Source organism: Astyanax mexicanus, chromosome 9 (genome assembly GCF_023375975.1).
Source record: "Astyanax mexicanus isolate ESR-SI-001 chromosome 9, AstMex3_surface, whole genome shotgun sequence".
In the NCBI taxonomy this organism is placed as follows: Eukaryota; Metazoa; Chordata; class Actinopteri; order Characiformes; family Acestrorhamphidae; genus Astyanax; species Astyanax mexicanus.
Genome location: NC_064416.1, coordinates 14334441 through 14349831, shown reverse-complemented (window position 1 = coordinate 14349831; position 15391 = coordinate 14334441). Strand labels below are relative to the sequence as shown.

General features: G+C 39.2%; 1 protein-coding gene across 2 annotated transcripts in view; it reads left to right on the top strand.

The window, feature by feature from the left end:
• The window catches only part of kcp (kielin cysteine rich BMP regulator), a 46463-nt gene that overhangs the window by 11434 nt on the left and 19638 nt on the right, over positions 1–15391 (top strand). For both annotated transcript variants that reach the window (XM_049483469.1, XM_049483470.1), the window contains 16 exons: positions 6138–6214; positions 6782–6878; positions 6987–7069; positions 7337–7430; positions 7926–8008; positions 8182–8293; positions 8792–8871; positions 9191–9239; positions 10466–10551; positions 10709–10802; positions 11650–11802; positions 12373–12479; positions 12710–12803; positions 13096–13248; positions 14365–14471; positions 14795–14897. In XM_049483469.1, the coding sequence (XP_049339426.1) occupies positions 6138–6214; positions 6782–6878; positions 6987–7069; positions 7337–7430; positions 7926–8008; positions 8182–8293; positions 8792–8871; positions 9191–9239; positions 10466–10551; positions 10709–10802; positions 11650–11802; positions 12373–12479; positions 12710–12803; positions 13096–13248; positions 14365–14471; positions 14795–14897 (1572 nt within the window). The remainder of the gene's footprint in view (positions 1–6137; positions 6215–6781; positions 6879–6986; positions 7070–7336; positions 7431–7925; positions 8009–8181; positions 8294–8791; positions 8872–9190; positions 9240–10465; positions 10552–10708; positions 10803–11649; positions 11803–12372; positions 12480–12709; positions 12804–13095; positions 13249–14364; positions 14472–14794; positions 14898–15391) is intronic.

Genomic DNA, 15391 nt, shown 5'->3' with positions numbered 1-15391 from the left:
AAGATTAATATTAAGTTTTAAGAGTTTAAAATGTAATGTTACTATAATATGCTTCCCTTTTGTTTTGTCTCATTCTGGCTTGCACAGATAAAAATCTTCTCATATGAAAATTACCGTTTGTCTGGAGAAGCTCCTGAATGTAAAAGCAATCCACCAGTAATGTTCTAAGTGTGAAAACGCCCTAAGAGCAACAGATCTAATGATGCATTTGACAACTTTGCAAACAGTTGATTTTCAAGTTCACCAGCTGACAAAATTGAGAGTCAAAAAAGAATTGGTAATTGTTCTCGTAATGGTCGCTTATTTACACTAAAAACAAAAACAAAGACTATGTTCTCACAGCAGGTAAAAGTAGCCCGAAATCCAATCTTTTGGGCCCTTTTTAACACAAGTGGCAATGTGACTAGGTCTGAGTAGCCATATCAAATTCATACAACTTTCTGAGGAAAGAAAAACAGCTGTGAGGGAGGTTTTTAGTGGTAGGATAGTGAAATAACAGACCTTGGTTCCTCTCTTTTTTGACAATTTGCTTCCAAATTTGTAGCTGGCCTTCACTGCACACTAACTTGACCACTAAGGAATTGTCTGTTACTGCTGACTCCATTCTGATTGATTACCTCTGAATTAGCAGGTCTCATTAGGAATTGCTCGTTTGCATGTCAGTTGGATTTGAATTGTTGAGAAAATTGGATCTGAGCCACTTTTCCTGTTGTGTTAATATTGCCAAATCATAGTCAATTAGTAAGTCAAATCATGCTAAATGCCTTAGGAGAACAGTCTGATTGCACCATAACTGAATGTGTTGTGTATCTGTTGTGTGATCAGGCTTGTGGGAGAGCTTTGTCAGACTGCGAGCTGATTTTCTTCCCCAGGCCAATTACCATGTATACTTCTTGCCTTGGCACCGTTACTTCTTGTGGATGGTGGAGCGTGAACTCCGGGCTGTTTCATCGTGCAGTGTTTCCATTCCATATCTTGAGTGGTCCGTGGACGCGGGTGCCCAGGACACGTCCTATGCCTGGCAGGCTAATGTGTTTGGTGGGGACGGGATGTCTGGAAGTGATTGCTTGAGACTGCACCCCTTCCAGCAAGCAGAAAAACCCTGGGAACCATGTCTTCGGCGTCGCTTCAACACCTCTGTCTCTCTGCCTGATGCTGTGACACTCCAAATCCTGCTGTCTGAGCCAGAATTCATGTCTTTCTCCCGACAGCTTCAGTTGGCTGGCGCCTTGTTCCAGCGCTGGGTGGGGGGTCACATGGCATCTCCACTTTGTGTCTATGACCCTGTGTTCCTGTCCCACTGTGCCTTCCTGGACCACCTGTGGGCCGAGTGGCAAGAGAGGCATCCTGAAGCAGCTACTCTGTTCCCTTCAGAGTGGTACTACCTGAAGATGGAGCCATTTGGAGTATCACCAGAGGATGTAATGAAACCCCAACAGCAGCTCTGCAGTGTCTATGTACCCATAACTCTTGGCTCACCTTGTAACTCCACTGACGTACCTTGGAAGATGCAGCTAGGCAATGGCTTGCGTCAGCCTTGTGGCTTGAGCTCACTTGCAGAGAGTGCGAAAGGCCAAGGCCTGGACATAGACTCAGACTGTGAGTTCGACAAACAAGGATTCGATGTACAAGGATATGACCGCAGTGGCTTTGACCAGATGGGCTGGGACTGTAATGGGTTCAGTAGGGAGGGATTTAGCCGGGATCACTTTGACAAGGATGGTTATGACATTTATGGTTACAATCGATATGGCTTCAACCGAGCCAACATGACTGCATTTGGCATGAAAGGGGATGGAGCGCTAATTTCATCTACCACTAAGGAACTTGTTAGTCAACTTTTTCCTAATGGCTTTAACAAATACGGCTTCAATCCTTTTGGCCTGGACAGGGCAGGATTTGATGTGTTTGGTTTTAGAGTCAGTGGCTACGATAAAGACCAGTGCAACTTCTTCTTCCATGGACAGCACTATCTTCGCTTCTATTTTCATGCTCGGCTGCAAATGAGCGTGGCTGAGGTGCATTCTCTGTCCACCATCAAGCGTATTTGCCCCCCAATCAGCTCTCTGCCATCTCGTTGGGTGAATCAGCAGTGGATTGGGCAGGACTTAGAGGAAAGATGTTACATAATTGGTCAGCTGGAGCGACAGTGGGAGGAGCAAAGACCATTTGTCAAGGATTACAACTCCCATGATTCAACAGTCAGAGGAATGGGCCTCTGGCTGCCAATTACTCCTGACCTCAGGTAACAGTTGGTTTTCATTTTGGATCATTTAGAGTAGGAAAGTGATTTTTACTGTGTTTATCTGTCCATCATCTTTGTATCAATGTCTGCAGGTTTTGTTTTGAGTTGCCCTGGTTCTCTGGATGTCCTGCTGGCGTGGCTCCAGTGGAGTGCCCTGATTTGTGCCAAGATGCTCGTTGCCCAGGGCATGGGAAGGCCCAGTGCTATGTCCGCGCATGTGGCTCATGTTTCACTGAGTGGATACATGAAGATACAGGCGAGCCAGTGACATGCCAGGAGTGGTGATATACTTTCTTGTGACAAAGAGCCCACGACTAATACAGGGTCAGTGTGGCCAAGCTTAGTTAGAACAGGCCCAAAAATGTGCTTTGAGTAACATGAGTGCAGCTGAGGTCTGTTAGTTGTTCGGAGGTTGGCCAATCTATTCACAATGTTGTGATGAGGTCTTATGATTTATCTTTTAAAAAAACACAAAAAACAATGTTACTATCAGGAATGATAATGTTTAATGTTTTTTTTTCTGAAATGTACTGTGGATAGTTGTATAGTAGTTATGTGTAAGTTTTTATTGGTTAGTCCAGTAACAACAATTTCCATTCCTTTTTTGGACTACAAAAGGCTAAAGGCAGATTGTCAAAGATCAAGGCACTCTAGTCCCATGACCTTGTGTGTGTTATTGTGATTATACCACAGTTCTGGTCCTGATATTTATTGTACTGTAATAGCTGAATAATCTGATAATCAAACCGATTAAAGTGTGGAGAAAACGTGAAATCTCTCTTCCCCAGTTTTATTTATTTATTTATTTTATGAGTACAGCTCAGTTTTGGCTGTTTGTCTCATTTCATATGTGTTCTTGCAGAAAAAAGTAAGTGTGCACTTTTATTATTTTACTGGTTTGACATTAAGAGTTTTAATATAATATTATTATTGGCATTGTTCCTTTGGATTGTTTAGTAGTTTTTTGTCCCATCGGAAAAAATGGAGTGCAACTTCGGGTTAGTGCAACTTTCTTATGTGTCAGTGTTTCTAATGCACTAGTAAAAATGAACCAACCACAGCAATTACTTAACCCCATGCTAGCAACCAACTGAAAGACCATAGGAACCACCTAGGATACCATAACATCTGCATAGCAAGACCCTAGCAAGCAGAAAGCAACTCTACAGAAACCACTTAGCAACACTATTTCAGCTATAATACAAAGTAACCATCTAGCAACTACTCAGCAAGCCTATAGAAGCCCCCTGCTCTACCATAGAAAGCATCTTAGAAACCTGCAGTTTCAATAGTTTTGCTATATATTTAGCTTTAAAGATGGTAATTCCTGTCAGACTTGATTGAATATGTTGTTTGTTGTGTTGTTTAAGTGTGTCTCCACAAATTGCACTATATGATCTATTGGGGCACATCACTTAATAATTCAATTTAGGTGTTTCATTCTTCCCCATTATCACAGGTGAACTGAACAAGTCAGCTGGTGAAATTCCTTCCCACATGGATATTCCAATTAGTGTCCAACAATGTTACGAAGTGGGGTTGCCAACGCTCTGGTGACTCAATAACTACAGAACAGATAGTCTCAATACTTTTGTTCTATACATTTTATGCTTGTTTGAAGGCTTACTTTAACTTCAAACAGGAAGCAGTCTGATGTGTGTACAAGAAAATGCAGTAATTTAGTAATGTCTGCTTCATCCTCCCTGTTTAGAACATTTCCTGTTTAGAAGCGTGCCTTTCTCCCCCATTTCCTTCAGCTGCCCCCACTTCTAAAATCATGTGGCTCCTCAGTTGTCGTTTGTGATGATTATGCTTATTTTAAGCTGAGAGGACGGTTCTCAGACTGTGTGTGAGTGAGGTGGAAATGAGTGAGGTTTAGTTTAATTTAGAATCTGACCCTTCCTCCACTCAGCTTTGCCTCTTCCTCTCCGACTAATTGTTTCTGCATGTCTTTCCAGAGACAACTGTGGTGCGTGGGTGTATGTGTGTGTGTGTATGTGTGGTTGGGGGGTTGTGTGGGTGTTTAACTGACCCCTTTTTGTGGAGTAACATGCCTCTAGTTTCTGCTTGGAGGGCTTTGTTTCAGACAGGCCTTTTAATGTCTTTATACTGTACTGACCTATAAACAAGGGGTTATCAGTAACTAATTGAACTAATCATTTAAGCTCTTCCAATGAGTAACCATTTATCAACAATTTTTTCTATTTTAGCAGAAATCACTTATTCTTTCAGTTTTTTTTAAGTGTACTTTATTATGATTTACATATTGTTATTTGTAGGAAAAGGATTGATCACCTAATCTGGCCTAAAGCGTGTGGTATTTCACTGACTGTATTTATTCTCTAGTATTTAGTAATAACCCCACTAGAACAATGTGGTGTAGTTTTATTAGTCATTTATACAGTGTAGATTCTGCAGAAAACAATTTAAGGTCATTCTGAAACACAATATGAGGATGTGAAAGTCCTGTTACTTTTAAAATAATCTTTAAAAATGCCCCATGTCTTACAGCATGCCATATTGTACAGTCATAATAAAAAGTTAGTTTGACCCATATTCAAATTGCGTCTTTTGTTGAATTTCTAAGTAAAAAGACACTAGAGGTACATGTGTATTGGGGATTTTTTAGTGGACTATGTCATCCCATTAAAACCTATACAAATAGGTAAATTCGGAGTTGGGGTTCTCATGACAGCTATTATAGCAGGTCTGCAGTTATTGAACCTGCTGGAGTTTGAGTCCCACTTGATAATTTATTACTTTCCAGTAATTATGGAATGTCTAAGAGGAAAGAAATTTCATCTGAACGGAATTGCTGGATTGGTAACATCTTATTATAATACCAATCAATGAACTTATAAATAAAGAAACACCCACTCTTTCATTAATCGTTCACTAACGGTTGCAATAGAACTAAAGTAAACACCTGAATTTAGTAAGTAAGCAATGCGTCCCAATTTTGTCCATATATAAAAATATGACCTTTTTTTGGAGTACTATTTCTCTTTACCTGTTATTTTTGGGTGCAATTCCTTTTTATCATATTGTACATTAAATTCAATCAAATAAGCTATAACATTGTTTTATGTTAACCTGTGCATAAGTGTGTTAGAAGGACACACTTATTTTAAATTACAAAATCAATAATTGCAGAATTGCATGTATTTTGAGTGTAGTGCCCTTGTGGAACTTCTCCATCAGACTGTATACACTGATATACCATAACATTAAAACCATCTACCTAATATTGTGAGAGCCCCTTACATTACATTACATTACATTTGGCAGACGCTTTTGTCCAAAGCGACTTACAATAGTGAAGTACAAAAGTAATAGTAGTTAAAGGTAAAAAACATAGGGCCTAAAGGAGGTCAAAGAGAATAATGGGATAGAGGAGTAGTGCCCAACACAGCTCGGGACAGAGGAGTAGAGAAGTAGAACAATGTAGTGTAGTTTTATGAGTCACGTATACAGTGTAGATTCTGCAGAAAACAATTTAAGGTCATTCTGAAACACAATATGAGGATGTGAAAGTCCTGTTACTTTTAAAACAATCTTTAAAAATGCCCCATGTCTTACAGCATGCCATTTTGTACAGTCATAATAAAAAGTTAGTTTGACCCATATTCAAATTAGTGCCCAACACAGCTCGGATCTTTAAGGCATGAACCCCACAAGACTTCTGAAGGCATCTGGCACCAAGACTAATGTTTACATCAGATCCTTGAAGCCTGCTAGTTCACTACTTGTCTAGCTGTTCATCCCACTAACCTCACTCTGCTGTAATACAGCACACAGCACACAGATTACCATTATTTCTCAGGATTTCTTTGCTGACCCTGTATTTGTGTGTTTCTCTCTCATTCTTTTTCTCTTTGTCACTCCTGCACAGATTGCACCTATAATGGCAGGATGTTCAGCAATAATGACATATTCAGACCAACCCCTTGCACTACTTGTGTGTGTAAGGTACGAGCTCATAGCAGCTTTTATTTACACAGATTTTATTTAATTCATTTTATGAATTTATTTAATTTAGGATTTCATGGCTCTCGTTCTCTCTCTTTTTTTCTCACCTATCTCCCTTGTTCATACACTCCCCCTTTATCTTATGTTATCTTTTATTTTTTCTTTCCCTCCCTATTTTTTACTTTCTTTTGCTTTCTTTCTCTCTCTGTCTCTGTCTCTCCTATATATACTAATTTCTATCTCTTTTTTTTCTTTCTCCCTATATTTACGTATACATTCTCTTATTTCCCTTTTTATTATTTATTCTATCTCTTCCAATGTAATACTTTTTTCTTTTTCTCCATTCTCACTCTTTCCCCTCATTTATGGTCCCTCACACTTTTATACTTTTTCACTCTTTTATACTCTCTCTTTTATTTTCTATATTCTCTTTCTTTCTTTCTCTCTCTCTCTTTTGTTTTATACATTCTCACTCTTTTCACCCTTTTTACTCTTTAATATGCTGTCAGTAGCTCAGTACCTGTGTGTAGGTTGTTCAGAATGTGAGTGTGATGTTGTGTGTTGTAGAATGGACGGATGAACTGTGAGGATGAGCATTGTCCTCCACTGTCCTGTTCAAGAAAGTACCTCCCGCAGGGGGCATGCTGCCATGTTTGCCTACCAGGTACACACATATATACACACAAACATACACACATACCAAAACCAAACACAATTGTGAGTAAGGGCTGTGAGGATGTTCATTGATGTGATGTGTTCTCATGCTCTGTAGGCTGTGAGTATGAAGGTGGTGCGTATGCGGATGGAGAAGAGTTTGTATCCAGAACAAACCCCTGCCTGCGGTGCACATGCTTTGTGAGTCTTTTCTCTGACTATTTTGTGTGTGTGTGTGTGTGCCTTTGTGTATTTGTCAAATGTTTGGTTCAGTCATGCAGAGAGTATTGTGTCTCTAATGAGTTGTCCTTGAATAGAAGCTGAACTGATTGACCCCATATTGGGAGAAATATGCATCAAACACACAATGGTATCAATTCTACAGCAATGAATCTTGTTTTTTTGCTAAGATGACTGAACAACATACACAGAGAATACACTGTGTGTGCTTGTTTTAAATGTGTGCAGAATGGGAATGTGGAGTGCAGCAGTCAGAGTTGTCCCCTTCAGGACTGCACGCTGGTGGAAACTGTTGGTGGAGAATGTTGTCCCAGGTGTCGAAGTAAGTGTGTTGTGGATTTATGTCTGTGTTAGTGACCTATTTTACCATTTTTTATATTCTTCCAATAAGAAATCTGTTATTAAAATGTTATTCTGATATATAATACAAGTGACACTTAGAAATTATTTGATTGACAGCCTTGGCCGAAAGGTATCGTCTACAAGACCTGCATTATGCCCTTTCTTTTTATTACATGCAGTAGCTGAGTTGTAGTAAGACCTACATGAGTTGCGCTTGTAATGCTGACACATTGCACTTACCAATTACACTGGTTATCCAGTGAAAAAATCTCAATGAAGCTAAATGAAGGCAGTCTGAGACACACTTGATCTGGGAGAAATGGTAGACAACATGGCGAACAGTTTGACAGTCTACACTCACTGGTGTAATCTTGGGAGTGTGAGAGTGCATGCTTGTATGTTTATTAAATACACATTTGGTTTACAAAAACGTTCTGAATTGTATGTATTAATAAAACCTCTTTTTTATATCAAGGCTGTTTTCATAATGGTAAGCACCATCCTCATGGCTCTCAGTGGCAGCACCCAGAAGACCGCTGCAGTGTCTGCACATGCGCAGTGAGTTATGTATTAGTATTGCATAGGTCTCCTACCTCTTAGTGGTTTTAATGTTATGGCTGATCAGTGTAGTAGCAAAATCACATTTGGGGTAAATATGATTCTTCACCAAACTATTGCTTTAATTTTCATCCCTCTCTCTTTCTGTTTCTCTCTGTTTGTCTCTCTTATAGGAGGGACATGTTCAGTGTAACAATCAGGAGTGTAACACACCATGTGGGAACCCTACCACACCTGCCCCGCCTCCACCTCCACCTCCGCCGCAACCTCCCTGCGATTACAGTGGTGAGTGAGTGAATCTGATAGGCTTCCAGCAGATATGACCATTTTAAACAATTGTGTTATCTGACTACTATTAGTAATATACAGTATATCTTAGTTTATTAGTAGTTCATAATTAATAGAATTAATGAGTCATAAGGATTAAATTAGTATTAAGATGGAAGTAGCTGTTTGTTGCTTGTGGGCTGGGGTGCATCATCCTCTTTTGCTCCACTGTAGTAATTACAAGTCTCCCCCTCTTTGACAGCTTAACACCTGCATATTTTGGCAAGCTGAGAGATGCTCAAAGGCAGCATCAGAACTAAAAGAAGTGGGTTGCACAGCTCTGGCAAGAAGTCTTGTGCAGTTCCACCAAAGATACATTCTACCTGTTACTGACAGTGTACCAACATGATATTTTTAGGTTGAATAAAGGGTGTTTTTGTTTAAATGATGTTTAAAGATTAATGTCTGATTAATAGTTCTGTTACTATTGTCATGTATAAATGTGTGTGTTTGTAGGTTGTATTTTAAACGGAGTGAATTACCAAAACGGGGATCAAATTCCCAGTTCAGATCCGTGTGAGCTGTGTATGTGTGTGGTGAGTTTGCATCAACAGTAAGACACCAAGCACAAACAAAATACATAATTACTCTCCATATATGTGGTATAAATGTTGCAATATATTCTTACACCAGTTTCTCCTGTTTTGACACACCAGCTTTAAGAACTGACTGGCCACTTTGTCCATAATATGTAAATCAAACCCTTCACATGAGCAATAATAATCACGTTTACATTTACATCACATATACACATCCTCTCTCAATGGTTTTATTGGTATGCTTGATCAGGTTACTTTTTTAGGTTACGTTAAGATCAGTGTACATGTACATTGTAATTTGTGTATGTGTTTCCAGGCTGGAGAGGTGCATTGTGAAAGAAGACAGTCATGCCCCCCTGTGCACTGTGAGTAACTCTCTCTCTCTCTCTCACACACACGCACACACAAACACACACACACACACACACTTCCCAGATAGCATAGATCATTGAATAATTATTGAATTTTGGTTGCATTATACTGATGAAGAAACATAATTTAAACACCCATTGTTTTATACTGCCTCATAGACATTGATTAGATTTAAAGTTGGGACATTGAATCAATGTTCATATTAAAAATAAGAAGTATTATTGTTATTATTTTATGGTTCATTTGTACACTGTAAGTACACAGTCCAAGCTATGGGAATGTAATACAAACAAGATATACTTACTTAATGAAAGTTAAGTTTTATACAAACAATAAAACTTTAAACTAAAAAAGTGGAATGTTGTGCAGCTAACCTAGTTTTTTTATTTTTCGTCAGTTAGTATCCTACGTAGGTGCTTGCTATGATGCGGGGTTCCTCATGTGTTCCACAAGGATGCTAGGTGTTGGTGAAAATTAATGAGAGTGAATTGCACTGTACTGATGGTGTACATCAATTTTGGTGGCTGTCGGGCCACAGAAACTCTACTATTGAGTGTATGAAAATGGATGGGAGCGAATGGGAGGAACAAGGGATGGAAAAGCAACAAATGGATGAGGTCAGTATGGCTGTGGATCATAGCTTGGGGATCTGCACTGAAGGAGTGCACGCAGTTTGGTAGCTGTCAAAAGGAAGACTTTGGTTTTAGTTAGATTTGGGCAAAAGAATGAATGGTAGTCAATGGGGAAAATGAGGAATGGAAATAAAACAGCAAATTAACTAGTGTGGGTTAAAACAACTGTCCTGGTAAAAGTTTATCTGAAATAACAAGCAAAAGTACAGAAAATGGGCGTTTACTTTTCGCTTCCAATTCATTCTTATAGGAAAACGATGAACCACATTTGGTTCAATAAAGGAGAATGTTTGAGTGTGAAAAGCCTTTGAAAGGGTTAAGGAACCTAACGGAAGGTCTCTGATTTTAACCCATTAAAAAGGTTTGTCACATTCACTCATAGACTGACTCCAGAAATAACCATAAATGTAAAAGAAATGAGTGTATATGTGAAGATACCGTTGTATGTCCAGAGGACCATCAACCATCTTCACACTCACATTTATTACATACACATGTGTATAGAGGTGTTCTGCAATTTTATGTTTAAGAGCCTGAATCCTCAGAGATGCAGGTTACCCTGATCTGTGCTCCTGCTATGTGTGCAGGGTGTGAATATGAGGGAAGAAGGTATTCTGATGGTGAGGTGTTCCAGCCCCCTGGAGATGGACCCTGCCTCAGATGTTCCTGTGAGGTTAGACATATACTGCTCATACAGTGTAGATGTACTGAGACTAGCCTGTATTGTCATCATATGTGTTATTAATCTGAAGATAATATCCATATTCAGTCAAATTGGCATTAAATATAATTTTTGACATTGTGTGTGTCTTTGTCTTTGTGTGGTAAAGAGAGGGAATGTAAGGTGCCATGAGGAGAAATGCCCTGCTGTGTATTGCTCAAACCCTGTCAGAGACCCCCATGTCTGTTGCCCTTACTGCAGAGGTAATGCACATCAATACACTCAGTTCACCTCAGCCCCAACCCCCCCAACACTGAATCGAGCTTCCAGAGAACACAGTTAGTTCCACAGCTTCACAGATCAATACTGGAAGGATTTGTTGCCCTCTAGATTCTTCCTGACATTAGGCATGGTCCCAACAGGTTCATGTTTATCTGCAAGAACACTAGAAAACTCACCCTAGGCAAGAGGGGTTACCCATGAAATACACCTTTAGACAATCAGGACAAAAAAAAACTCTCCCATGGGTTGAATGTGAGCTAGATGGGTTTCAGGTGGGTATGGGCTCTGAGTGGGTTTGTACATGTGTTTTACCAAGACCCAGTTGGGCTTCTCAAATTGGCCCCATCATTACAGCCCACCATGGAGGCACAAGTGCCTCCTGGCCCCATCACCTAATATGATTTTCCTATGTAGGCCCAACATAGAACCCATAGATAGTACCCATATGGTCCCCAAATGGCATGGTATTTGGGAACCTATGCCTGTTCAGGTACATTTCTGGCATATTGATATCTTGGCAACAAAAAAACACTGTACACCCAACCCACATACACCCCGACTTGTTACGCACACATGGAAAAGCAGCAGTAAACAAACATAACTGGTACAGTTATGCTTTCTAACTAAGTAGCTTACTGAAAACCCTATTTATAGGTATCATTAATAGGTACAATTTTAGTGATATCAGGGGTCCCACTCCAATGACCAAAGTGAAAACAGTCATTCCACTCCCCTATGAACCACATGCTGACAGCAGTAGTTATGTTTGAAAAATGATGAACTGTTCATGTTGTGTTTGTGTTTCTGTGTGTGTGTGTGTATGTGTAGGGTGTGTGTCAGATGGTGTAGAATATGAGGAAGGTGCCAGATGGACCTCTAGAACTGATCCCTGCACGACCTGCTCCTGTTTGGCTGGAGAGGCGCGTTGTGCAACGAGTGTGTGTGCTCCTCCAGACTGCCAACATCCCAATACTGAACCTGGTGAGGGAGAGAAAGAGAGAGAGAGAGAGAGAGAGAGAGAGAGAGATTAACACTGCAAGAAATGATACCTTAACCTATTAAATCCTCTTAATTCTTGTATAAATATTTAATATTTCTCCTTTTGGGATTATTGTTGTCAGGCAGGGCAAATGAATCAGACTTGTGTGAATATAAAAAGATACTTTGTGTTTGTTAACACAAAGAAAAACAAGGCATGAGGCCACAGAAGAATCCACAGCAAACACACAGATATGGGCAAAAAAGGGAGTCCTCACAAAAGAAAATCATATTTTAAGATAAACATACTTTTTCTGTCTCATTTTTTAGTTTTCATTTTTAATTGATTTTACCTACTAGATAAAGCTTGAAAGCAAAATGATCTGCCAGAGGAATTAGACACGTTTAGTAGATTATATTGCTTGATAATAATTATTGTTTTAATGCAAACATGATAAATATTAGACATGGAGACTAAATGTACGAAGATTTCATTTGGTATAAGATTTTACAGTTTATAAGTGTACATTAAAAATATATTTCTTAAAACTTCATTATGTGTCTTTAATTCAGGAGCCTGCTGTCCTTCTTGTGATCGCTGTCTCTTCAAGCAGCGTGTTTATGAAAATAACCAAATAGTTTATGACCCTGAAAAACCTTGTCACCAGTGCACCTGTCAGGTAAATTTATATCTGATACTCTATTTCATTTTTTTACTGCAGCTGTACAAATACACTATGTGGACAAAGTATTGGGCCCTCAGTCGTTCAGTGTCAGTATACAAAATAGTCTGTACTGCTTTTGTTGGGTTTTTACTAGATTAGAAGCATTTCTGTCAGGATTTAATTCTGTTTTAATTGACAAAAATATATGTATTGACAGCATATTGATGTATGTCTGTGTGGTGAAGGGAGGTAATGTAAGGTGCCATAAGGAGAGATGCCCTGCTGTTCGTTGCTCAAACCCTGTCAGAGACCCTCACACCTGCTGCCCTGTTTGCAAAGGTAATGCACACCAATACAGCCACTACACTATTTGATTAAAAAAGGTTACACTCAACACTATAAAATTAAGAGCGTTACTGAGATCAGAATGTTTTGGATGATCTCTGCTTGATCTTGTCCCTAACTTCCCAGGGCTGGAAGGCTTTGTACCCCCTCTAGCAGAAGTGGTGTAATGTCTTACCTTTCCCCTACTACTACTACATCATAACAGAACCACATATCAGTTCTGCTAAGAGCTGCTGTCATTGATGAACCGTTTGTGCTGTGTGTGTGTGTGTGTGTGTGTGTGTAGGGTGTGTGTCAGATGGCAAAGAGTATGACGAAGGTGCCAGGTGGACCTCAAAGACCGATCCCTGCATGACCTGCTCATGTGTGAGTGGAGAGGTTATTTGTGCAATCTCAGGGTGTGCTAGTCCAAACTGTCACCATCCCAATATCGAACCTGGTGAGTGAGAGTGTTAGAGAGAGGGGTGGGGGAGATAAACATCTGTTTTATGCAATATATTTAATAAAATGCCTTATTATATTCAAGACATAACAAGCTATATAGCTTAGTTCTGAAATAATGCTTGAAGCAACCACATGTTTGCTAATGTAATATGATGTAAAGGTCTCATTCCATTTCATTCATTTTAAAATGTCTAGTTGTGGTATCTAGTATGAATGAATGCCATGTGAGCTGGTTGTGTTAAAAAACGTGCTCCGGGGATCCGTTATAACGTTGCTTTCTCCTGTGGGGGAATAGGATTTTGGCTCTTGCTTATAAATATTTATACATGCAAACATATTGCCTCTGATTGGCTAACAGCGCTGCGAGGCAGCAACAAGACAAACAACACTTTTTAAAGACATTTTTACACTAATAACAGACTTTGTAATGTCATATGTGACTTTACAACATGTGTAATGCCCTGCAAAGTGCAGTTCAGCCACTGACCTGTCTTAAGAGTCTCTGTAAAATGCAAAATTCACTGGCGATACTATGTAAACCTAGTTACTTACACACAGTCCAGAAAGTAAAAATCCACCCCAGGGTTGGCTGAGCCTCAGCAGACCCGCCCAGGCAGTTGGAACAATTTTTTTTTTATCTAGTGTAAACAGAACTGTTTTAAATATAAACCTACCTATCTCAATTGTACTTCGCTGGTGGTGTTTCATAGACAAATTCTAACCATTTGTCCCTTAGCTCTGAATTACTGGGCAAAGCATATAGCACAGATGTGTTATTTGCACAAATAACATGGGAACAAACTGCCGTGAAGTTCCTAGCACTGTTAGCTTTTATCTGTCAAGATGTGTCACTGGTTCACAGGTTGACGTAGATCGACTCATTTTCTGAGTAATTTCTTTTATTAGCAGACAATAGAGGTTGAGGAAGAGTTTCATATGCAGAATGCATATACAGCTCAGAGACACCTATTGTATTTAAAAAAAAAGTGGGTTTTAGCAGAAAGACACATTAAGACACATAAGAAGAATAATCTCATAATCATCAATACATTAAAGATTATTTCTAATTAAAATATATTTCTAATCACTTTATTATCTGTCTCTAATTCAGGAGCCTGCTGTCCAACTTGTAATCACTGTCTGTATAAGCAGAGGGTTTACGAAAACGGCCAAAGATTTCCTGATCCTGATCGGCCTTGTCAGGGATGCACCTGTCAGGTACATTTACACTCAAGACTTAATGCTACTCTATATCTCTCTGTCACTGCAGCTGTACAAATATAAATGATAAGGACAAAAGTATTAGGACAGATTCTTAGTCAGTGATTTAAAAATAGTTTATTCTGCTTTTGTTGGAGTAACTTTCCCTACTGTCCATGGAAGGCTTTCTACTAGACTTGGATTTGCACATCTGGTGAGAAACATGTGCAACTTGAACATGTAGTTTAGCTGTAGATGTAGTTTTATAAATATACCTCACATTATTTATAGAAGCTCTGTTTTAGTTTTCATGATCAACAGGTCTATTCTTATATGTGTAGGATGGTACAGTGAGATGTGGTGAGGACCGTCAGCCAGAGTGCCCATCGGTTACCTGCTCCAACCCTCAGACCCCATCTGGACAGTGCTGTGCCCAGTGTCCAGGTAAAAACACACCCAGACTAAGGAAGACTTTATATTTTAATCATGGGTTCGTTCCAATCGCAAAAGAATACAAATAAAATAAAATAAATAATGAAAAAGTAAAAAAAAAAAGTTGTGGCAAGTGTGAAGCCTGCCTGGAATTATTGGGCCCAAGGCAGAAATGCCCGTTCATACAGGTCAATTGAGCTTAGAGTAGAGTATAGGTAGATAGACATTAACAAAAAACATTCTAATGGTTAAAGCTGACTAGCTAGCTTAGCGGTGCAGTAGTAATAAATGTACCTCAGTAATTTTTATCAGAAATGTACTTTAGCCAGGCTATTCTGGTTCAAGTTCAAAGTTTCATTTGTCACATACATAATCATATACACGAGTACTAGCAGTGATATGCTTTGATGAATGCCTAATCACAGAAAACAATAAGACATAAGATAGAATACACAGCTTAGCTAAGTAAAAAAACTAAATGTAAGTAAATTTATGATAGAATGAAC